Source organism: Amphiura filiformis, chromosome 8 (assembly GCF_039555335.1).
Source record: "Amphiura filiformis chromosome 8, Afil_fr2py, whole genome shotgun sequence".
Taxonomy (NCBI): domain Eukaryota; kingdom Metazoa; phylum Echinodermata; class Ophiuroidea; order Amphilepidida; family Amphiuridae; genus Amphiura; species Amphiura filiformis.
Genome location: NC_092635.1, coordinates 65,650,866 through 65,677,114, shown reverse-complemented (window position 1 = coordinate 65,677,114; position 26,249 = coordinate 65,650,866). Strand labels below are relative to the sequence as shown.

The following is a 26,249-nucleotide window of genomic DNA, read 5'->3' as shown; positions in this document are numbered from 1 at the left end:
CTGTACCCGCAAAAATTACAGCGTGAACTGTTGCTTTAGGCTTTGTACCATGGAATTGCACACGTAACTTTTCATTATCGTTTAAAACTGATTTGAAATTGGTTTGAATTGAAATACCAAAATGGTCCAGTATATCTTTATTTTAGGTTTGTTGCTCATTGTGACAAACACAAGCGCTCAACCGATGGCGGAAGTGGAACAAGGTTTGTTGATAGGAAAGACTGTTATGTTCTCAGAACATGAGTATATCAATATCGACAGAGAGATAGATGTGTATGAAGGAGTACCGTTTGCCGAGCCACCAGTAAGGTTTGAACATCCAGTGAAGAAGACGGCCTGGGATGGAACTTACAATGCAACATATGCGAGACCTTCTTGCTATCAAGAATCTATTAATGTTGTCAAAGATCAAATGGAATTTAGCGAAGATTGCTTGTACATGGATATTTATATACCACACGGTGTAAGTAAATATTAAAGCAAAACGAAGTTCGCTGTTTTTAATGAAATGCTTTTTCGGTCTTAATAATTCTATTTTCCATCGTGTTCTTCATTTAATGGTCCACATGACAGGATTTTGGGGAATCCGAATTTCAATTGTCTTTTCATATAATCCGAGCGCAGCGAGCAGGAGATTTTGCATATTTGAATGTGTTCCTAACGTTTTCCTACACCTTTTTAGGGCGTAATATAGAAATGGTGCCCAAAATATCTGTGCCAAAAATCGCTTGCCCCCCTTCGACCTGCCAAATATCGCTTGACCCCCCCCTTTGGCCTGCCAAAAAATCTTTGCCCCCGTATAATTCATCAGACCGGGGGTACACATAATTATTACACCACCCCTTAAGATTGAATAAAGACTTTCTGCTCTCTTGATCCAAAGGCTATAGTAAATCTGTTCACATGATTTGTTGATAGAGCTTGTTTTCCTTATATTTTATCTTGAAGTATGTTTCTTTATTTTTTCCAAATATGTTAGCACATCATTCTTATAGGCTTTTAAGCTTGGCTCCTTACGGAGCGACCGTTTAGTAAACAAACTTATACCGACAATCTTATTTACAGATAACCGATGCAGCTGTAATGGTATGGATTTATGGTGGTGGTTTCTCATCAGGCTCAGGTCAACAGTCGGAATACAATGGCGAACCATTGACTTCTGTTGGTGAGGTCATACTTGTCAATATTAACTACCGTGTGGCTACATTTGGATATCTTACAACAGGTAAAGAGGACAACTTGATCAGCAACAAAACGATTGAATTCATTGTCATAGAAAGTAAAATTTCATTCCTGCATAAGCGGCCATTTTGAATTTATGCAAATTTAAAATAAGAAAAATGTGCAGTGATTTATAGTGCGCTACGCACAGGCACAACGCCTAGACGTTGATCCACAAGCATCAGCAAACTTTACAGGCACTGTTCCACTACTTGGATTTTTGGGGACTTTTGATATTTTCTTTAATAATTATACTTTTCTGAAATTAATGGTGATTAAATGGTTTCTGTTACAATTAGTGGTGGGTTAAGCCCTGATTTGCTTAATTTGATTGGCATATTACCGTTTACGACATTTATAAAGATTTAAATTATGCGCATCTTACGTTGCATTTTGATGTGGCAGTGTCCATTATTAATGTTTCAGGAGCAGGAAGAGTAGAGTGGAGAATCATCCTTGCTACGCTTTTGTTTCCCTTTTTGTTTTATATGAAGGTGACGATATTCTACCAGGCAATTATGGTATGATGGATCAAATTGAAGCTCTGAAATGGATCCAAACAAATATCCACGGTAAGAGAGAATTGCTTGTTTAGCCAGAGTATTGTTGGATAAGTTATTAACTTATTATCCCCTTTTCAGCTAAATCAATAGTCAAAAATGTCACCAAGTTTACTTGGTCAGTTTCAGTACATAATTTTTTTATATTTTTAGTTTACTTTATTGACATTTGTACATGTTGCGATTGAGTGTTAATGGAAGACGGCTACATCGAAGTGCCATTTAAAAGGGCACATACACATAAATTGCACTATGGGCGACTGAAAGACGAACAATGAGCTTTAATCTTATATAAAATCAAAGAAAAGTATTATGATAAGGGAATAAAAAGATATCTAACACAGAATAATTACTCAGGTAGTACAGTGGTAAGACCCTGGACCGGTAAACCAGCGACCGGGGTTCAATCCCCGCTGAGCATGCTGAGTCCTGATTTTTCCTCTCTCAATATTTCCATATGTCCGTTTGCTCGAGCCGCAAATACCACTAATAGGCTATTTACAGAGCTAAGAGATTTTTTTACATATATAAGCGACTCTTGCAAACTAAAATACAAGTTTGTTTCTTAAGACCAAAAATAAGCCCTTGAAGTTTGATACTGGGTGGAGTAAGGTGGTAGGTTAATGTTTTCGTGAACACAAACGATGGTAATACAACATTATTTGGTAGTATGTTTGTGCAAATTTAGCCTGTCGGTTGGAATACAGCCTGTCTCAAAAAAAATTGTGCAAGTGAAAAGCGCCCTCTTAGGCAATTAGAAAATACCTTTGTGAAATGATGCTTACATCAACGTCAAGGGCGCAGTCATAGCTCTCAAATGCCGTTTGTTCTGTTCAATTTGCTTGTTTTAATCTCAAGATATGTTTATTTAACAACGAAAGGGCAAAATCACAATTGTGCCACTTTTACTAGGGAAGAGAGCTGTACATCAATGATAGCTTTTAAAGTTGATGCGTCTAATGCACGCCCCCTTCAGGGCTCGTGCATTAGACACATCATTCGCATCAACATCAGCGCGCGTGCATTATTTTGTCTAATTTCTCTCACAACAAGTAATACGGTATATGCACAAAAGAGTAAGACCGGGTAAGACCAGGTAGACCTGATCTAAGTGGAATTTAGTACCATGAGAAAGGACATTTTCCTTTACATTTGCTTAAGTTATTTTGTATTATTTTTGAACGTTGCATTAAAATCTTTAGAATGTGCTAGCTACTCTAGGAAGGAAATAAGAGTAAAGGACCATTCCTGGTGGAACTTAATTCCAGTTAGACCAGGTCTAACTTTAAACCCTGTCTCACTCTTTAGTGCATAGGGACCTTAGTGTGCAATATTTGTTTGTCTTTGAGTGACTAAGAGAACAGTATTTACCATGATAAAATCATTGACGTGCACATGTATTTAATTTAAAGGCAGAATGTGAAATATTTATTCTTTTAATATGTAGAAAAAGAGAATCATTATTCCTGCATCATGATAAAATAGTAAAAACAGTAAAACAAAATATGTATTGTGTAATCGTCGAATCGATGCATTCTTTTGAAGGAACCCTTGATAAACTTGATGATATCACTGATTTACGTGTAAAGCCCTCTTCCCTAGTAAAAGTGGCACAAATGTGATTTCACCCTTTCGTCGTTAACTAAGCATATCTCGAGATTAAAACAAGCAAATTGAACAGAACAAACGGCATTTGAGAGCTAAGACTATGCCCTTGACGTTGATGTAAGCATCATGTCACAACGGTATTTTCTAATTGCCAAAGAGGGCGCTTTTCACTTGCACAATTTTTTTTTTGAGACAGGCTGTACATTTTGTTAGACGAATGTTAACGTTTTGTTCTTCTGACTGAAATCGAGTGCTTGTTTTTTCTCATTGGGGCACAATTGTACATTTTAGTAATGGTATCAAACTGTGAACTTGTTTTTAGCTTTCGGGGGAGATAAGGACAAAGTGACAATTTTTGGCGAGAGTGCAGGGTCGGCTAGTGTCAGCTACCTACTACTCTCCAAGCTGAGTACAGGACTCTTCAAGCAAGCTATTATGGAGGTATATAGTTTATCAACGACGATACTTTGATACCTTGTTTTAAAAGTGAACGGAAATGCCTTTAAAATATAAAATACATCATTATACATTGAAACATACCGGGAGCATACTTTTACCGTAGCGGAGAAAAACACCGAAACAAAATCGCAACAGCAAGACGCACGCAGACCAACGAAGTACGTAAAGACCCTTGTAAGATTATTCAACGGACTATTCCCGCAGAGACACCAAAATTCATTCATTTCAAATGCCGCCGCATTTACAGAGTTTGCTCGGTTAAAGTAATATCTTTGTTTCACGCACCTATAATAACATTTGTATGGGTGCCTTCGACATCGCTCGACAACCTAACTTCGTCCCACTAACAGCAGCAACAAAATGGCATATTTTTTCTTCATCAGAGTGGAACTGCTGTATCGTCGTGGGCATTTCAAGAAACCAATCAAGGACGAGAGATAGCGTTTAATATGGGAGCAGCATTGGGATGCACTGCCACTGATACTATTCAGCTACGTCAATGTCTACGAGATGCCACAACAGAGGAACTTTATGATGCAGGTGTAGCTGTAAGTGAAATTCAATCATGAATTTACTGTCGATTGATAATGTTGAAATCGAGATGAAGTTTTATGATTGTGAGTAAAATGAAAATCCGTGATGATATGACCTATGAAGGTAAGGAGCGGTACAAATATAACTGAACAATGTATAGTTTACGTGAATACCTATCCTGATGCCGATGCTCGGGTGGTATTCGCGATCATTCTTGGGTGTAATGTCACCCATCTTGCACCACCGTGATAGCAACACTAAAATGACAACTCCTGGCTCTCGCGATCTCGGAGAACGAACTTATGAAAGTGGGTAAGATTTAATCTTTCCCTAGAGAAGTCCTTTTCAGAAGGCTGAGCTTTTGGAAGTGCCATCTTCAGAGCAACTAAATAAACATGATGATGCACCTTATATAAACTAGGGGAACTGTCAGTAGGACATGTCAAAGTGATTGATATAAAGTGTCAAGAGGGAGATGTCAAAATGATTGACAGGAAGTGTCAATATGTCAAAAAACAGAACTGAAAGGAAGTTCATGGAAGCTTGGCATATCCATACCACTCCAGACAATTTCAATAGGGACAAAGGAGTGGACATTCCTGCTGAATGGAATAGATTATTCAAAGGGACCTCTGACCAAGTTAATTAACCTGTTTGTTCCCCACGCATGAAGTTCTATTTTTTTGACTCATTGACACTTCTTGTTAATCATTTTGACATCACCTCTTGACAAAGTAATTTCCAATCGAACTTATGAAAGTGTTTACTTTCCGGTAATAACTTTTATAAATAAAACCGTGAATATTGTTGAGACATTACTTGTAACTTGCAGGAAAATAACTGGAATTTTTAGGAATTGGTTACATGAAGGCAATGATAAATAATGATATTCAATGACTTCATGGACTCTTTCGTATGATATTTCTTCCATCTGTTCAATATTATTACTCTTAAACCACATTTAATAATATATCATTCTTTGCACAGTCTGGGTTCATCTCAGCTCCTTGTATTGACGACTATTTCTTAGATGATTATCCAATAAATCTTATACGAAGACAAGAGTTTCAAAGGACCCCACTGATGTTAGGAACCAATGCTGATGAAGGAACTTACACGGTACTAGGTCTTTATCCAGAATACGCTGTTAGGGAGGATCCGCCATTCATAAGTGAAGAAGACTATAAAAATGTAAGTTACTTCCATAAATTTGTATTTGTAATAAAAAGGACTGTGGTAATGATAATAAATGTTTATCACAAAAAAGCGCTGTGATTTATAGCACACTGCACGCAGGGATAAACACACACGCATCAGTATACTTTACAGGAATGAACTGACCTACACCGAGCCTTTTATCCACTGCGTAAAGGAATCTCCAACTGAGATTCTCGGGGCACAATCTTCGTCTTCCAGAGGAGGGATCTGCTAGAAGTTATCTTCTCTACATACCAGCTCATGGCAAAAGAAGACAGCGACGAACATTTCGCTGTTCATAGAGAAATCTTGTGGTAGCTGAAGGATGATGATGATGATGATCACTCAATGTTCGCGACCCATTTTTGTCTCCGTTCTCTCTTCATTACTTAATTTACTATGACATCTAATTTCAATCATTCTTTAAAAAATCGGGGATATTTAACTGTTTCTTCTGTTTCCTTTGTTCACAACGAATGTAACATCACTTCGTTATATCCGCAGACTATGAGCTGGTTTATAGGAAACCCAATAATTGAAGATTCGATCTTCCAGCACTACTTAGATTGGACAATCCAGGATGAAAAAAACTTGGACTTCTTCCGACCTTCTGTTGACATGAGCACGGATGAAGCATTTGCCGCACCTACTGATATCGTAGCTAGAGCTCATGCAATGGCAGGGGATCAAGTCTACCGTTATCAGGTTAGCGTATTGCTTGCTAAATAAGATGTTTAATCAATTTTTAAAATTTCACACTGACCTTCAAATAAAGTCTGCACAAAAAGTAACTCAGCTGTTATAAATACGCCTATAGCTTCAGAACTAATAAATGTTTCCACAATATTTCTACATATTTTTGCTCAATATTAACAACACAGTAGTGCTTTTAAAGAAAAATACCCGAATTTAAAAGTTGCAGTTTACAGCGATCAATGGTTTTTACGCAAGCATTATGGCACGTAACACCCTGCATTTATCTTCGCGCTTACTTCAAATCAATACAAGTAGCTGCAACTTTTAAATTAGAATAATTTTCTTTAAAAACAATGCTGTGATGTTAATATTGAACGAAATTGGACAAATGGGGTATCAAAATACGTGTAAATAAATTGTCCTTCTTTCTATGTTGAAATATTGTGGAAACAATTATTAGTTCTGAAGCTATAGGCGTATTTACAACAGCTGAGTTACTTTTTGTGCAGACTTTAGGTAAGGTGGGCTGATCACACAATTCGCTACTTGCACGGTTCCGCCATTATGCACTATGTGCGGGGAGAGCCTCGAACTGGCAGCATACATGAAAGGAAGAATTATGTAACCTTACACAGAACGTTATGACTAGTTCAATTCCCATTCATGTATGCTGCCAGTTCGAGGCTCTCCCCGCACATAGTGCATAATGGCGGAACCGTGCAAGTAGCGAATAGGCTGTAAAGTCTTGATGGGAAACAGTTATTTGTCTAGTTAATTAGGCATGTCACAGTATCTGCGCAATAGTTCCGCAACACTGCACATGCAAGAATTTTCAATATATGTTGGGCCTTGCAAGCAATCGATGTTGGGTTGAGCATTACTTGGTCTTCAGAATGTATAGGCATATCTAAAATAAACGCCACTTCCTGAAATTACTTTTATGACGTGACATTATTAAAATACTTTAACTTCATACAGATGACACACCCTCCAACAGTCTCGATATTTTCAATACCAGAAGTAAATCCCAGCTGGCTATTATGTGGTCACGCTGAAGAAATCTCCTTTGTCTTTGGTCATCCTTTTATGAGAGTTAACAATAGGATGGAATTGAGTGGACCAGAAAAAGAATTAAGTGTTAAGATGATGAAGTTTTGGACGGAATTTGCCAAGACAGGGTACGATTACCAATCCATAGATCTCTTGTAAACGACGCACAAATATCGTTACAAAAATGCTCTGTAAGAAAATCAAAGAATGAAAGATGTTTAATGTTGGAAGGAGTGAATATGTTCTGCCTATTTTCATAATATCAATACGAATTATTTGGAGAAGATATGGCAATTGATCAACTGGTTTATTAACTTTAATTATTAAAGGTGTGATTGAAAAATAAGTCAACAAATAATGTTGTCATTGAATTTAACCAATTGCCTTACTTTGTTTCAAAACTGAAAGGATGACACAAAAAAGTTTACGTACCGTGACACAGAGAACAGATTATGTGTTCTATAAATAGGATTTAAAATCATTTTAAAGATTATTTTTTATTGTTAATTAAAAAAATTACAAATAAGCATATTAATCGTTAATAGAAATATGTCAATTTTACTTTAAAATCTTGGTTTACATTGTAATGAAACAGGACACCGAGTATGTCAAGCGACCCAGATAATGAGATGTATTGGCCTACGTTTACCGTTCCCGAACTCACCTACAAAGTATTGGATCTCAATTTGACTACAGACAGAGCTCTTAGAGCCGACTCTATGCAATTCTGGAATGACCTTATACCGAAGTTGAGAACTTTCACTGGTTCGTATTACGTTTCCAATCCATGCCTTTCGGTGATTTTTTGTAAGATCTTATGATATTTACGCGACTTTTGTATGTGCTACATTCAGTTGCCATAGTTGTTACATAAACTTATCATAGTCCAACTGCAATAATAATAATTTTTCTCTGGTAAAGGCGGGGCAGATGACCCATGATAAAAGACCTCGTTACAGTCGGTTCCGATCAGGGTAACAAGCCCGATTATTGGCTTGACTGTTCTGTAAAATTGCCCGATCAGCTATCTACGGCGACCTCCTTCGCTCACCAGGTCACTTGTGCCTGGCCGAAGATTCGTCAGCGTTATCTCCTAGATTTCTGCTGTTAATGCCTAGATATGCTCGACATAAACAAATATCCATTCGCCTCAGATCTAATTTTGCTTCTCAAGATCACCAAATTAAAAAGCAAAAATGCATAAAAGTGTGTTAAGCAGAGAACTCAACCAACCGACTCTTCAATCAAAACTACATCAATCACAGAGATTCAGAGAAGGTAAACTTTATAATCTGTCTGCGACTGAAAATACCTCTTTATGTGTCTATATAAGTAATATTGTTTTTTAAGCCTCAACAGCAAAACACATTTTAAAAAGCGACTTCATATCATTAACAAAATATTGCCTGCATTTTATTGTCTTAGATGACTTACCGGTGGTCGAACGTGAATGGAGAAAGGAATTTTACAACTGGAAATATCAAGCGATGGAAGAATGGTGGGAGGCGTTTAACGCATATAAAGTATCCACTGCGGGCTCATCTTAATTATGATGAAGAAGGAGGTACTAGGCGCAGCTGTGCTGGACATCACTCTAACAATGAAGAGAAACATCTAAATCACCAAGTTCAAAATTCCAACTGACTGAGATGGTCAATACCTACCTTTAATTTTATATATTTTTGTCTTTCAGAAAATGATATGTGTATCAATAATTGATTTATCAATGAATGTATATCCTACATCTTGACAATATAATGACACATTGTGTCTTCTGATATTCATTATCAAAATGTTACCGTTATTTTTTAAATAGTTGAGTTATCATTTTAGTAGTTGAACAAATTTGTTGCAAATTCTCTAATCAAGTTTAAATTCAACAAACTCAACGTCATATCATAAAGTTATCCTCATTACCAAATTCTTTAGTTAAACTTCTTTAGATACACGTGCAAAATAAACAAGGTACCAGTTTATACTTAAAAAGACTATGTTCGCAAAATACGAATTAATATTACAAAACTGGAACAAACATAATCGTTATGAACACGGCAGAGTGCCGAATACGGAAAATTGCTGTTCTGAGTAAACGGCGTTTGAGAATCTTGGTACCATTCCATTGATCCTTCTAAAAATTTAGAACATTCGTGAGCACTCATTTGAAATGTATATTATAGAAGTGAATGTACGCGAATTATTTACAATACTTGCATGTTCTGAAACAATCGAAGCTAATCAATAATATCCCTCAAAACGGGGTTTAACAGCTATTCGGCTTTATGCTGTATCCAAAATGTCTCTCTACCACAGCGCAGAAAGAGGTCGAATACGCATTCAACTACGTGTAAACCATAGCACGCATTCTTGATTTGGGGCTTCTGTGTAGAAATTACTGGTTTTCCTAAGGCTATGTAGACTTAACTTGCTATATAAGATATAAATAGTCATCCCTGTAATATTTAACAAAAACTCGAGGATTTCAAAGCAGAAATAACAATATTGGCCAATATTTTGCGTATGATTTTCCGGGATTTTCCAATTTCATTATTAAACCACAGCAATATCGTGTGGGGAATGTTGGTACTTATTTTGGCATCACTGGATAGACGATACCTACAGCTAAACGTTGGTATCAAATATATCAGTATAGGACATGTAATATAGAAAATTCGAGGTTTCCCGCTGTACAATACTATAGATCAACCTGATTTGTACAGCTAAGTATACGATTCGACTCTCTGCCGAATTCATTTATCGCACTTTATGCGTTGGGGGAGTAAGATTTACCATTCATTTTGGTGGAAGTAAAAGATAACCTGAAATATAATCATAAGCATACAAAAACTCAATTTGCTCAAAATTCTCGATTCGTCACTTTGCCGAATTCATAACGATATCATGATTCTCCTACCGTCTATTCAAGACAATGTTGACTAAGATTGATTGAATCATGATACTATATATATTATAATTGTCATCTCATAAAATTGAAGAGACATTATGAGATGTCGCAAAAATTGCGTTCTCAATTTTAGTCAGAGTCTAGTTTTTAACATGTATGCAATGTTTGTCTATACACACATCTGATTCTGAAACAGTTCAGCAAACTCAGCACAATTGTATAATTATTTTCCCTCACATAGTTCTATAGACGAATCTCATTTCACGCATTGCTACACCTCACTGGCAGTCATAACTACGTCCCCGTCGGCTACAATGCAAAATGTGAAAAGATTCGGCCTTCGCGGGAATTTTAAACTGCATTCCATCACCCGTGCTACACGTAGTCTCTACGTCGTAGACAAAAGAATGAATAAAGTTTACAGCACAATTCAATATTATAACATCGATTTTTAAGCGGCTTTAATTCACCCAATTGGGCAGTCACAACACGAGTTTGGTGCAGCGGGGACCCAGTAATGGCCGACCAAATCCTAACCATGACTTGGCTGGTGGGATTCGTCTATAGGAGATAAGCTTAACGCTACGCTGCACAATATAACACTTATTTTTAATTTAATAGATTTTAACTGGTGAATTACTGCTTGATAATTCAATGCGTATTCAATGTATCAATTTTTCTGATTTAATTTTCCGAAGAAATCTCTCTCTTGGGGACGAGAAACATGTTTTATTTTTTATTCGGCCTTGTATTAACTGAAATTTATATCATTGAATTTGTATTTTATTGGGACTAAATTGGTTGAACAAGGACATAAGATATCACAAGAATCTTGTGATATATTATGTCAACATGTGTGTTAATAGAACTAAAGGCGTTACTCCTACTGCATATCAAGATAAATAAATCAGTTATATAATCCCTTGAATCAATGTTGAATGATAAGGAAACAAACAAGTTCCTTTAATTTAACATGATGTGTCATTTAATGCAGGTGGTGGGCGCAGTGCATTCTCTAAATTCAGTAAATTTCCATCGTCAACCGTGTAATTGAATGGGATAATTTTGAAATTTTAAAACGCTTGAAATATCACAAACAAATAGGCATATGTTAATAAATAATATAAAACAAGCTAAAACCGTTGGGGTTCGATAACGAACCCCACAAAACTAACCGAGTGTATAGAAAATGCCATACGGCCAGGCGGTTTTGCCGGCTCTCTCCGACCATCATGCCACTCGCCGCCTGATTTAATGTGTAAGGTAGCCGCATAGGTCACAACCGATAACATCTCCTACTGTGGTTTCTGTACATTAGCTTATTACGTTTATAGAATTCAAACTGCTGGATAGAATTCGAAACTGCTGAAGAATATCAAAATGAACCGGCAAACCTTTTATTTGGGGTTGTTGCTTTTTGTGATACACACAAACGCTCAACCAATGGTTGAAGTGGAACAAGGGGTGTTGATGGGTAAGACTGTTATGTTCTCAGAACATGAGTATATCAATGTCGACAGAGAGATAGATGTGTATGAAGGAGTACCGTTTGCTGAACCACCAGTAAGATTTGAACACCCGGTGAAAAAGACGGCCTGGGATGGAACTTACAATGCAACATATGTGAGACCTTCTTGTTATCAAGAATCTATATACGTTCTCGGATTAGAAGTAAGCGAGGATTGTTTATACTTGAATATCTACGTACCACGCGGGGTAAGTCGAGCTTTTATGTTGTTTTAATATATTCAAAACAGTAACATTATTCATTATTATTCATTAGTATCACTATAATGTAATTGCGATGGCTACCGGCTTATAGATGAAAATTATTCAGCTTTTGTTACTGCGCTTGTTGTCAATAAAGTTGCAACTCACGTTCGCGTAAATTCACACAAGCGTGCCACAGACGCGCATTACGCAACGCGCATCTAGCGATTGTGCTGCGACCAACTGCATACACGCCATTCTATATCAATACACGATGTTATGAATATTAGTCTTATATTATTCGGCAAATAATTGTGAGACGATCAAACTTTTACATCACATGTAATTAGAATTATTGATATAATCGTCATCGCTTTAATCCATATCTTCACTATCATGATTATTTTAATAATCTCCATTATTCTTTCAGATTGATATATTAAATGAAATGAAATACAAATAAATAAATAAATGTTGGCATTTATACAGCGCCTTAGCTTTCACAGGTATCAAAAACGATTTGCAGTTATCCCGCTGTCGTTAGAATATGTCAGCAGCCATTCATACAATGCCCAATGCGTTCTCAATGGACAATATTCATAACAGCTCCCTGGGTAGAGATAGGCAAGGCGCCTTGCCAAAGTGCAGAAAACGACACCGCCGGGAATCCTCAGATTGCGAGGCAGGGCCCGTACCACTGCACCAACGTACCCAAAACAGGTTTAATTGTACTTTTGTGTGAAGCTATCATTTAAAAAACACAGTACAATAAGCAAACGTCAATCCTTCAATGAGGTGCCCTTTTATTTAAAAATGTAATTTATTTATGTTCTTCACGTTTTATCATTCATATTGCGCTCGTATCATGCTTAGGTGTGGTGCAATAATTATGTGTACCCAGGGTGGTGAATTATAGGGGAGGGGCAAAGATTTTTGGCAGGCCAAAAGGGGAGGGGCAAGCATTTTTGGCAGGTCAAAAGGGGGGGATTAAGCGATTTTGGCAGGTCGAAAGGGGGGGGGCAAGCAATTTTGGCACAGATATTTTGGGTACCATTTTATATTACGCCCTAAAAAGGCGTAGGAAAACGTTAGGAACACGTTCAAATATGCACAATTTCCTGCTCGCTGCGCTCGCATTATATGATACATACTGCAGTTACTGTCCGTTTTCCTATACACAGTGCTCTTTCCCATTGACGCGTGACCTCTACAAATAGCCCTACGTTAAAAGTATGGGGATATGACTAGTTAACGTCGCTGTGTGAAAAAATAACCGGCCAATATTAAAAGTACTCTTCTAAAGTTCTAGAAAATATAGTTTTTTAACATGTCCTAAATTTTTAGCTAATTTAGATGTTTGGAAATATTCGTACTTTGGTGTTTTAGTTAATGTTATAGGTAATAGTACATTGCCTAGTTAACGTCGCTGTGTGAAAAATAACCGGCCAATATTAAAAGTACTCTTCTAAAATTCTAGACAATATAGTTTTGTAACATGTCCTAAATTTTTAGCTAATTTAGGTGTTTGGAGAGGGTCGTACTTTTGTGTTTTAGGAAGGACATGTAAACGACAGATAACACCAAAAATATGAAGAAATTATTTCCGAACCGTGTTAAGTCAACAATCATTATGTTGCTCATTTTCAAGAATGCTGGTTTACAAAAAGCACGCCATTGTCTGATTTCGTGAACAAAGCCACACATACCATTGTTTCCTTTCGTTTCCTTTATAATCGGTTACCCAACTGAAGCTATGAATACCAGCTTTATTGCGATATCGCACATGAAAACAGACACTTGTAGGCTACTTGTGCACACATGTTCAAATCAAATGTGTTTGAAGTTTATTTTGAATCATATTTTGTGCAAGGTATGGCTTATGTTTACCAGAACGGGATTCCAAACTACAGTGTAAAAGGCCTTGTTTCAATTGGTCTATGCAAATTTGGCACCCCGTTATGGTACATGAATTCATGATTATAATTTATTTTTTCAATTCAATATGATATGATATGCATCATTCCAATTTGTGCAATGAGTTCGTGTAAAACCATTTTACTGCGTTTGAGTACTTTTGTTCATATTATTTGTTTGATCAATCATATTCAATTTAATTATGATTTCTTTAACACATGTTCAAACAAATGTGTTTGAAGTTTATTTTGAATCATATTTTGTGCAAGGTATTGTTTATGTTTACCAGAACGGGATTCCTAATTACAGTGTGAATGCCCTTGTTTCAATATTGGTCTATGCAAATGCACCCCGTTATGGTACATGAATTCATGATTATGATTTATTTTTCCATTCAATATGATATGCATCATTCCATTTTGTTCAATGAGTTCGTGTAAAACCATTTTACTGCGTTTGAGTACTTTTGTTCATATTATTTGTTTGATCAATCATATTCAATCTAATTGATGTTCAAATCAAATGTGTTTGAAGTTTATTTTAAATCATATTTTGTGCAAGGTATTGCTTATGTTTACCAGAACGGGATTCCTTATTACAGTGTAAAAGGCCTTGTTTCAATTGGTCTATGCAAATTGTTTTTTGCATTTTCCTCCTTTTATTGCATTTTCCTCCTTTGCACTAAATTTGGCACCCCGTTATGGTACATGAATTCATGATTATGATTTTTTTTTCCATTCAATATGCTATGCATCATTCCATTTTATGCAATGAGTTCGTGTAAAACCACGTTACTGCGTTTGAATTCTTTTGTTCATATTATTTGTTTGATCACGTTTGTGAAGATCAATCATATTGATCAATCATATTCAATCTATTTGTGATTTCTTTAACACATGTTCAAATCAAATGTGTTTGAAGTTTATTTTGAATCATATTGTGCAAGGTATTGTTTATGTTTACCAGAACGGGATTCCTAATTACAGTGTGAATGCCCTTGTTTCAATTGGTCTACGAAATTGTTTGCATTTTTCCTCCTTTGCACTAAATTTGGACGTTACGGCTTGCATGCATTTTCCATGATTTCAACTTATTTTCTATTCCATATGATTTACCTCATTATGTTTTGTGCAATGATTTTGAGTAAATCAGTTCACCATGTTCTATACAAGTGGTTGAGTTTTACAGTGTATTATATTGATCATCAGTTTATACCACTTAACACTTCAAATCTGTCTTCTTTTGAGAGTGCCATAATTTATGAGATTTTGATTAACTTGTTTGTTGTGTACTTTGCCCAGTAGCATGTATTCATTATTCGATGTGATAACGCATTATTTTGTTGATCGTGATTTTTGTAAACATAACCCTATTATCGGCACTCGATAATATACCAGTATCTGCATCAGCCATCTACATACATCGATAATTTCAAGATATATTTGTCAATTCGTTTTATATATTGCTATTTAGTTGTTTTCATCGATGGTTATGGTCAACCAGTTAAACGATTTTGCTTCATTTATATTTTCATAAAATGTTGGTATATTTAGTTTAAAATCATCTGAATTACTGTCTCAGGTGCAAGACAAATTTTTACTGTGTTGATTTGCTCAGTTCCTTAAAATTGATTGCTTAGACATGTTTTTAAAAATTTCATTTTGGTCGAGAGACCAGGTGCTGCAAAAAATAATTTTGCAGGTATATTGTTTGTTTGTGTAAATTTGTCTTATTATTTATCTTATTAGTTAGCTTAAATTACTTTCAAATGCTGAATGCACACATCTGTATTATTTGTTCCAAATATGTTAATGAAATTGATAACAACCATAATTACTGCATTGTATGTCATGGTTATGCTCACAATGATTGCATCCTTGTAAACAGGAATGAAATATCTTCAAATCTTTGGAGTTGTTCTGAATGTACCACAAGAATAGTTAATTTTCCTTTTAATCATTATAGTGATGATGATGATTTCACTGATGCTATTGAAGGATCAGATGCAGACTTTCATGTTAATGCTGATAATATTCATTGTTATGATCACTTGTGTTTTAATCCTCTAAGAGATGATGATGATCTCAATTCAAATGAAAGCGAGCAAAACACAAACTGTAACAGCACTTATTTCACCTATGATAGCTTTAACAGTCATGTTAACAACTCGAGCTCAATCAGTGAAGGTACATCTGGTCTTTCAATTTTTCATCTTAATATAGACAGTATGAACAAGCATTTTGATGAACTGAAGTTATTGTTGCAATCCATCAACCAACAGTTCTCGATCATTGCCGTCACCGAAACTTACTTTAAATGTACACCACCTGATTATTTTCAGCTACCAGGTTACCAATTTGTGTATAAAAACAGAGTAGATAGACCCAAAGGTGGTGTTGGCATTTTTGTTCACAATGACATAAATTTCAAAATTAGATCTGACTTAACTGAAATAACATCTCAAACATTTGAATCAGTGTTTGTCGAAATTGAAAGAGAAAATTGCAAGAATATTATTGTAGGAGCTATCTACAGACCTCCGGGAAATGATAACCCCATTGCCCATTTCAACTCTGAGTTTGATTATACTTTGAATAAATTTTCGAATGAGAATAAAATCAGCTACTTACTCGGTGATTATAACATAGACCTGCTGAAGGAAGAGATTCATAGACCAATAGGCGATTTTCTGAACATGGTATATTCTTATACATTTCATCCAATAATTAATAAGCCAACCAGAATCACCAAAACTTCTGCTACTATTATTGACAACATAATTACGAATAACAACACTCAGTATCATTCTGGTATATTTGTAGCAGATATCAGTGATCATCTTCCAATCTTTGCCAGGACTAATATTGATTTAAATAGTAAAAAAAAAAATCTATGCAAAGAAAATAAAAGTAACTATAAAAGGCAATTTACAGATGATAACATAAACTTACTAAACAACAGACTTTCTTTAGTCAACTGGGATGAATTCTTAAATTGTCAATCACCAAATGATGCTAACGCAATGTATAATAAATTAATGGATAAATTTAGTATTTTATATGATGAGTGTATTCCCACCAAGAAATTAAAAAATAGGAGGAAAAATGAGCCGATTTCGCCATGGATAACTAAAGGTATTCTGAATTCAATTAATCATAAAAATAAATTATACAAATCGTTTCTGAAACACCGAACGGCCGATAAACAAGATCGATATAAACTTTATAGAAACAAATTAAATTCAGTGCTAAGGAAAGCTAAGAAAAATTATTTCACTCATAAATTAGAAAATTACAAGCATGATATGAGAAATACTTGGAAAACTTTAAAAATATTTTGAATAAGAATAAAGTTTTAAAACAGTCTAATAAATTTCGGGACAAAAATAAAGTTTACACTAATTCAAAGGATATTGCTAATGGCTTTAACGAGTTCTTTGTAAACATTGGTCCAAATCTAGGTCAATCAATTGACAGTATTCCTGGCATTGACTATTCACATTTTCTTTCAAAGAGTAAGATTGCGAACAACAACAGCGTCCTATTTACACCCATCACTGAACATGAAATTCTCAAAATAATCAATAAACTTGATTCAAATAAAAGTCCAGGCCAGGATGGTCTTGGTTCATTCATCATCAAAAGGTAGCTCCTGGAATAGTGCATCCACTTGTAACCATTTTCAATGTATCCATTTCCACTGGCAGAGTACCAGACAGTCTTAAAATAGCAAAGGTCATTCCCCTGTATAAGAAGGATGAATGTGATTTGTTTTCAAACTATCGTCCTGTTTCTGTTTTACCCATTCTATCAAAGATTCTTGAACGTCTTGTATTCAACAGATCTGTATCATACTTAGATACACATAGCATTTTGTATAAGCGCCAATATGGTTTTAGAAAGAACCACAGTACATATATGGCAGTGATAGATTTGGTGAATAAAATTACGGACGCAGTAAATGAAAACAAATTTACTGCTGGTATCTTCCTGGATTTATCGAAAGCGTTCGATACAATTGATCACTCAATACTTCTTAGTAAACTATACCATTATGGCTTTAGAGGTGTATGTTATGACTGGTTTAAAGACTATCTGTGTAACAGAAAACAGTTTGTAACTTACAATGGTGTTTCATCAGAGAGCAAAAATATCACTTGTGGCGTGCCTCAGGGGTCAATATTGGGGCCACTGCTCTTTATTCTGTATGTGAATGATATCCATCTCGTTACAAATTCTCTCGATGTTATATCCTTTGCAGATGATACCAACTTGTTTTTCTCACACAGCCAACTTGAGGAGGTAGAAACAGTAATGAATAAAGAGCTTACTCATATAGACAGATGGTTTAAAGTAAACAAACTATCTGTAAACGCCAAAAAAACCAACTACATGTCACTTGGCAGTGGTAAAAATACATGCTCTGACTATACTCTACATCTTTGTCTTGACTCAAATGATAGTGAAGTCACCCCTCTTGAAAGAGTCACCAGCACAAAGTTTCTAGGCCTTCAAATTGATCAAAATCTTACTTGGAAGGAGCATATTGTAAATGTCATTAAAACTTGTTCTCGAAATGTCGGCGTCATTAACAGAGTTAAACATTTTCTACCCAGTGAAGCTTTGTATACATTATATTGTTCGTTAGTCTTGCCGTACATGAATTATAGTATTTTAGCATGGGGATGTGCCTGCTCTTCATATATTCATAATCTGTTTAAAATTCAAAAAAGAGCATTGCGTATTATTAGTAACACTAACAGTAATTACAGATCTAGAACTAATCCTCTATTACTTAAATATAATACTTTAAGCATCAAAGATATGTACGCTCTAGAGCTTGGGACATTCATGTATAAACATACAAATTGCTTATTACCCAATGTTTTTGACGACCTTTTTACAAAGCACTCTGAAATTCATGCTATAAACACTAGATATAGAAACAATCTCATCTTACCTCGAGTCAAGAAAGTCTTTTGTGAAATCTATTAAATATGCAGGTATAAAGCTTTGGAATGCTATTGATTCTGATATCAAGTGCTCGTCATCAGTGAAGCAATTCCGGAAAAAGTATAAACAACATCTTATGCAAAGCTATTCTTAGTCTTTCAATCATGTGTACCTCACCAATATTTTGTTCATTAATTTCATTAATTTACTTCAATAATTAGTTTTTGATATGTGCATTTTGTTTTTGTTTTTTTCTTTGTTTTTTCCTTAAATGTTAACATAGGATATGTCATTGATGGACATGACAGCTGGTTGGTTGGACTCGGCATTTTGTTGTCTACCAACCTGCTGCCATGTCAAATAAATGCCATATACCTGTATCAAGGGGTTACAGAGCTACAGGCCTTTGGGCCTTTACTGTAATTCCTTCACTCATCGTTGTATTATGCATTTCCATAATTATTATATTTGTATTATTATTTATATCTTTATAATGTATTATTCTTATGTATTTTTTTTTTGTATCATGTAATGAGTGAAAAGATAATAATAAATCTATCTATCTATCTATCTATCTATCTATCTATCTATATCTATCTATCAACCAGAGAAGATCCGATTTAATCAGTTGAGCTGTTTCAATGAGTGTTATCTTGGTTTAATAGCTTTTAATGGGGTTAAGTCCTGCAAAGGTCGAGATGAATTCTACTGTAGACATGACTGCATCATGAAGACAATTTAAGGTTTTAAATTCGGGTTCCTCAAAATCTTGCATGCGTAAGGGGGGGGGGCAAAGATTTTTTGGCACGTCAAAAGGGAGGGGGGCAATGGTTTTTTGGCACATCGAAAGGGGGGGCAGAGATTTTTTGCATGGCCAAAGGGGGGGCAAGCGATTTTTGGCAGACCATTTTGAGAATTCACCACCCTGGGGTACACATAATTGTTGCACCACCCCTTATATCGAAATATTTTAACCCACAGATAACCGACGGAGCTGTAATGGTATGGATTCATGGCGGTGGTTTTCAGATGGCTCAGGGTCACAACCGGATTACAATGGCGAACCATTGAGTGCTGTCGGTGAAGTTATACTTATCAGTATTAACTATCGTGTGGCTACATTTGGGTGCCTCACAACAGGTAAGGAGGGAACAGGGACAGCGTTGTATACAGGGTGTCTAAAAAAACTGGGAACCCCTTTTTCAGTCTTTGAAAATGTATCTCGAAAAGTAGTGAAATTAGCTTGTTGACACATTCTGATATGACAATAATAAATTGAGGCAAAATCAAACTTGTTCACGAAAGTGAGAACGAATTCATTGTGTTCATTATGTTCGTAAATGGATCACTGTTCTGCGGCAGTGCACTATTAGGAAATTTTGTTATAAACATTGTTTTGATCAGTTGAGACTTTTATAATTATGGTAATACAATTTCAGTTGGTTCGGAGACTAAAATACATCCATACAACTATTAATTGAAATTATAGCTGAAACTTTGATATGGTAATTTTTGCTCCAAGTCCACCATGAAAAAATTGCTGAGCATTAATGAAAATACGGTCTCTTTAACATCAAAACTATTTTGTCTTCAAAGGATAGTAAGTAGATAGCCCCATTTAATTTCCATAGACAACTAAAGTGACATTGATTTAAAATACAGTACTATGACTCCATTCACCTGATACAGTTTTTAAAACTAATGGTATTATGATTTGATGGAGGTGGTCCTTGTTGACGGTTATGAAAGGTTGCATAAAAAATGAAACATAGATATTTAGCTTTTTTATTTTCTTCTGTAATGAAAAGGTGACAGTATTTTACCAGGCAACTATGGTATGATGGATCAAATTGAAGCTCTGAAATGGATCCAAGCAAATATTCATGGTGAGTTTCTCTATCACTGGTTACTTTGTGTTATATTGAGAACACATGCAAACCTACTTTATTGACTTTCCTCAAATGATCGAGATCTGGACTCCTTGATCAAGGACCTTGAAGGTCAATGTATCCTCTCTGTGCCCGTTTGATAATGTGCTTGATAATTTCAGGAAGTTTCGCGTTATGGCCACATTGTGTGGTGTTCCCAGATGGTGTTACGTCGATCGTATAACACATCTCCAGTGGCAGCATTTAAAATGGTGGCCACATAAAGATACATGTATTGAATACAACAAGAAACTGATACAAAATAAGTAATTACGAATGCTGAAGTAACATATTGCTTTAACAAAGACTATTGTCTTTTCATTTTGCTTATTGAAATTTTTCTCTTTGTATTGGCCAGTTTGTCATTTAGAAAATTCGATCTTCGGCCATTCAAATGGTTGTAACTTTGCTTGCAGATGTCCTAGCAGATCCAAAGAAATGTCAACTGTGCCGAATATTGTCTCTAAACATCACTTTACACAGTAATAGTTTAGGGATCAAATTGTGGCCTCTTTTTCAAGTGTAAATATACTTCTTGTACAGTTTTATGGACATATAATTTGTATTTATATTAGAGAAATCTTGTATGTTTTCTTTTATTAACGCAACATTATAATATTAGCTTTATTTTCAATCTTAAGTACTGATGTTAAACTGTGTACTTGATTTCAGCATTCGGTGGGAATAAGGACAAAGTGACTATTTTTGGCGAGAGTGCAGGTTCGGCTAGTGTTAGCTATCTACTGCTCTCCAAGCTGAGTACAGGACTCTTCAATCAAGCTATTATGGAGGTATTTCGTTCCTAATTAACATGATTAAGCCAGCATAAACGATTTCATTTATAAAAATTAAAAAAAGGAGAAAAGTGAATTTATTTGGATAAAAGATATGAGCCAAATAAATAATTTATTGTAAACAATCAAATAAAGTAAATAATGTGTGTGTGGTTTTACACGCGCGCTCATATCCTAAAAAAGTAAGTGACTCCACACAGTGTCATCGCCCCGATATCTTCATGGCAGAAATCGCCATGATGGTAGGCTGAATCCACTACAGCCACGCATGGCAATTTTGTTCCGACCTGTTTAATAGTTGAGACCATGGGCCGAGGGACTAAGGCTATAAACAATAGTGTTATGCAGTGTTGCAGAATGAGGGCAGTTACGACCATCAAGTCTTACAATTGGTTTCTTTAGAAACCAAAAATAACGGGAGATATTCATCATTTTCTATCCCGGTATCCAAAGATCTATCGTCCCGAAAATCAATACACGTGTATCGGCGTGCATATAGCAGATACACGTGTATTGATTTAGTTTCCCTGCCTGTACACTATAATTATTTACCAGGCGTTGTCGCTGTGCTCCATTTTTTGGTGTTTTTTTGACGATATTTTTTCGGAACTCACAACAGGAACAAGTAACATATTTGTTTTCCTTTTCATCAGAGTGGAGCTGCTGTATCGTCGTGGGCATTTCAAGAAACCAGTCAAGGACGAGAGATAGCGTTTAAAATGGGTGCAGAATTGGGATGTACCGCTACTGATGCTACTCAGCTGCGTCAATGTTTACGAGATGCCACCACTAAAGAACTGTTTGATGCTGGTGAAGCTGTAAGTGAAATTAAAAATCACAAACTAAAATATGAGGAGATGCAATTATGTAAATTTAAATGAAGATCATATCTTAGTAATATTAATTAAGCTGACAATAATAATTATGTTTTATTCTATAGTCTGGATTTATCTCAGCTCCTTGTATTGATGACTACTTCTTGGATGATTACCCTATGAATCTCATAAAAAGGCAAGAATTTCAGAGGACTACATTGATGCTGGGAACGAATGCTGATGAAGGAACATTGATGGTACTAGGCTTGTATCCAGAATACACTATCAGGGAAAATCCGCCATTCATAAGTGAAGAGGAATTTAAAAGCGTAAGATCTCATTTAGATCTTTTAAATATGAGAACGGTGTTGTATTTCAGTCAATGCGAGTAGTTTCACAGAATTATTGGTCACCATGTTATGAGATGGTAAATATCCCTCCCCATTTCAATTTTCTGTACTGATTTGCTATCTAGTGTGACTTAGGAAACGTATATCTTCAATACAAAAGAACAACATTTTCATATGATGGTCGGCTTTTTATCCAAGCTACATACACTTTAAGTACATAGCATTAGCTTGATAAAGTCTTCTTCGAAGACTCCTACAAAAAATACCGTGTAAAGGTGGATAACAGAGCCTTTAAGATTAAGACAAAATGTGTTTCTTTTTAGTGACAAAGTGACTTTGTATGCCCCAAAATTGGAACAAACGCCGGTGCACATCACCAGCAGTACGTTTATACACTTTCAATTATATTCTGCAGGCATATCTTTTTTCATTATTATAAAGCAGTACCATTTTATTCTCCAGAGCCTTAGATCATTTTTATGATGTCCTTGAAACACAACTATCAGCTTTTTAGAAGTAGAAAAATTTAAACTCTCTCTTTTTTCACTTTTTGTTCATGCCCGTTTTCGTTCTCTGTTATTTCTGGTAAACATGGTAAATATTTAAAAAAAAATATAATTCAACGCATGTTCACCACTATAAATAAATATAAATTTTCAGATTATTAGTCAGGTAATACAAAATCCGCTCATCGAAGATTCAATATATCAGCACTACCTGGACTGGACAATCCAGGACGAAGAAAACGTGGACTTCTTCCTACCATTTGTTGACCTGAACACGGATGAAGCATTTGCCGCACCTACCGATATTGTAGCTAGAGCTCATGCAATGGCTGGAGATCAAGTCTACCTTTATCAGGTCTGTTGATTACAGTATAGTTCTTTTTTTTTTACATATGACTTGACTTTGTTTTATCAACCATTTGTCAACCATTAAATCGTAATCATCATCATTGTTATTATTATTATCATTACTATCATCCTTCTTCTTCGTCTTTCTTCTTCTTCTTCTTCTTCTTCTTCTTCTTCTTCTTCTTCTTCTTTTTCTTTTTCTTTTTCTTCTTCTTCTTCTTCTTCTTCTTCTTCTTCTTCTTCTTCATCATCTTCTTCTTCGCCCTCTTCTTACTATTATTATTTTTCTATTAAGCGTTATTATTATAATTATACAGATGACACACATTCCCACAGTCTCGATATTGTCAACACCGATGATAAATCCAGGCTGGCTTAAATGTAGCCACGCTGAAGAAATCTCATTTGTCTTTGGATTTCCGTTTCTGCCAGTTAATAATAGAAATGAGCTGAGTGGACCAGAAAAAGAATTGAGTGTTAAGATGATGAGGTTTTGGACGGAATTTGCCAAGACAGGGTACGATTTTCATAGACTTTCTCATACTAATAATCACTTAAGTTCATTATTTGTCTGTTTATGTTTGTTTTTGGCAACTGAAACTTTCATCCTAAATGCTTTGGTAAAATCATGACAATCAACAAAGTTATGAAAAAATGTTCGGATGTATTTCACATTTTACGTGTCAGATGCAAGAAAAATGTATATTATTTTACATCTAAGTAGCATAATAATCGTTTCGAGAGTCCAGATATAAGCCACTAAGGGGTGATGCGATAATGTACCCCGGGTGGTGAATTATAGGGGGGCAAAATTGTTGTGGTAGACCAAAATGGGAGGGGGCAAGGATTTTTGGCAGGTTGAAAGGGGTTCAAGCGATTTTGGCAGGTCAAAGGGGGTGGGGGTAAGCGATTTCTGGCACAAATATTTTGGGCACCGTTTCTATATTAAGCCCAAAAAAGGTGTAGGAAAACATTAGGAACACGTTCAAAAATCTCGCAAATATATGATAAGACAATTAAATGTTTTAAATTCAGGTTCAAAAAAATCTTGCATGTGTAAGGGGGGGGGGCAAAGATTTTTTGGCACATCGAAAGGACGGGCAAAGGTTTTTTGGCTCGTCAAAGAGGGGACAAAGATTTTTTGGCACGGCCAAGGGGGTGGGGTGGGATGGCATGGGAGAAGAGGGGAAGACACAAATCCCACGCTCCACCCGGGAACATTTCCGAAGGAGAGACGTCCCTGATAGAAGAAAAAATTAAGCAATAATTCCCATGTGTATCCTCCTTTTAGTGCTGCACTGGCCCATCAAACTCCATCAATTTACCTTCATTTGGGGCAAAAATAGTGTGGAATTCAAAAAATTAGCGCTCATAGCACGCTAATGACCAGGTAAAACCGTCAAAAATAATGCCTAAATTACATATACAAACAGAGCAAATAATGTTGATGTTGATAAATCCGTAGATTAATAATACATAATACTCATATTAGTCGTTAAGAAAAGGATGATTTTATTCTTAAATCTTTCGTTAATTTGCATCAAACAGAACACCGAGTATGTCAAATGACCCTGAGAATGAGATGTATTGGCCTACGTTTACCGTTCCTGAACTCAACTACAAAGTATTGGCTCTCAATTTGACCACAGACAGAGCTCTTAAAGCAGACTCTTTTCGATTCTGGAATGACCTTGTTCCAAAATTGACAACTTTTACTGGTTAGTATCGGCTTCGAATCATTAGATAATATTTTGGATACTTAACGGTATGAAAACCTAAATGAATAACGTGGTATTGAAACTAATACGTAATAATAATTTTGAACCTATAAATATTTCATTTACATTTACGTATCATGGTCAAAACCCCGCTGCATACTTTTAAGTGGAAGCAGAATATTAGATGCACCATGTCTTCGTTTTTCAATCTATATATTCCCATTCTATTCCCAGTAATGTTTAACTTCTTAATGTTTTGACCTTTTGATGACGTAAAATCAATAATATATTTCCACCAGACATTCGACATCACATATAATTGATTTTATGTCAACAAACATTCGTTGAAAATAAAAATGGATTGAAATCGATTGAATAACGAATACTTGTTGAACGAATATTCTACATACGTCGAATATTCGGAGTCTGACTGACCATTATCTGCGAAAGGGTAAATTTTCCTATAGCTTACTTTATTGACTTAAGTTTAACTTCTAATATATTTCAAAAAATATTTAAATCTGACTGAAAATAAAATAAGCATCAAAACATCTTTCCTCAATCTACTCCCATCTTTACTGAGATTCAGATAATATTGGTATCCGTATTCACTGTTTTTAGATGACTTGCCGGAGGTCGAACGTGAATGGAGAAAGGAATTTTACAACTGGAAATACCAGGCAATGGAAGAATGGCGGGAGGCCTTTAACGCATATACAGATGCCACTGCGGACTCAACTCACTTGTGATGACTCGTGGCAAAAGTCAGGGCATGAAAATGATCAGCAATATAACGCAATCGAGAAGAACATATCGTGAGCCAATTGCCTTTTTTGTGATTTTGAGAAAAAAATATAAAATGTGGCTCAAGCATGCATACGTAATCACCCTAATTATTTCGGATTATTCCCTTTAATTTGTCTTGTGCAAAGATTAGGGAATAAATATGTTTAAAACCATATTTTGTACTTTGTTCTCAAAATTAAA

At 35.5% G+C, this 26,249-nt stretch overlaps 1 protein-coding gene across 1 annotated transcript; it reads left to right on the top strand.

The window, feature by feature from the left end:
* The first annotated feature begins 184 nt into the window (after window positions 1–184).
* Window positions 185–26,249, top strand: LOC140159671 (cholinesterase-like). The gene is given in 20 exon segments (XM_072183167.1): window positions 185–463; window positions 1,066–1,225; window positions 1,716–1,793; window positions 3,712–3,830; window positions 4,232–4,396; window positions 5,370–5,573; window positions 6,084–6,284; window positions 7,254–7,453; window positions 7,921–8,090; window positions 11,681–11,943; window positions 19,785–19,827; window positions 19,830–19,943; window positions 20,612–20,689; window positions 21,404–21,522; window positions 22,179–22,343; window positions 22,466–22,669; window positions 23,351–23,551; window positions 23,862–24,061; window positions 25,093–25,262; window positions 25,884–26,249. Coding segments are annotated over 20 exon segments (3,261 nt in total). The 3' UTR covers window positions 26,012–26,249.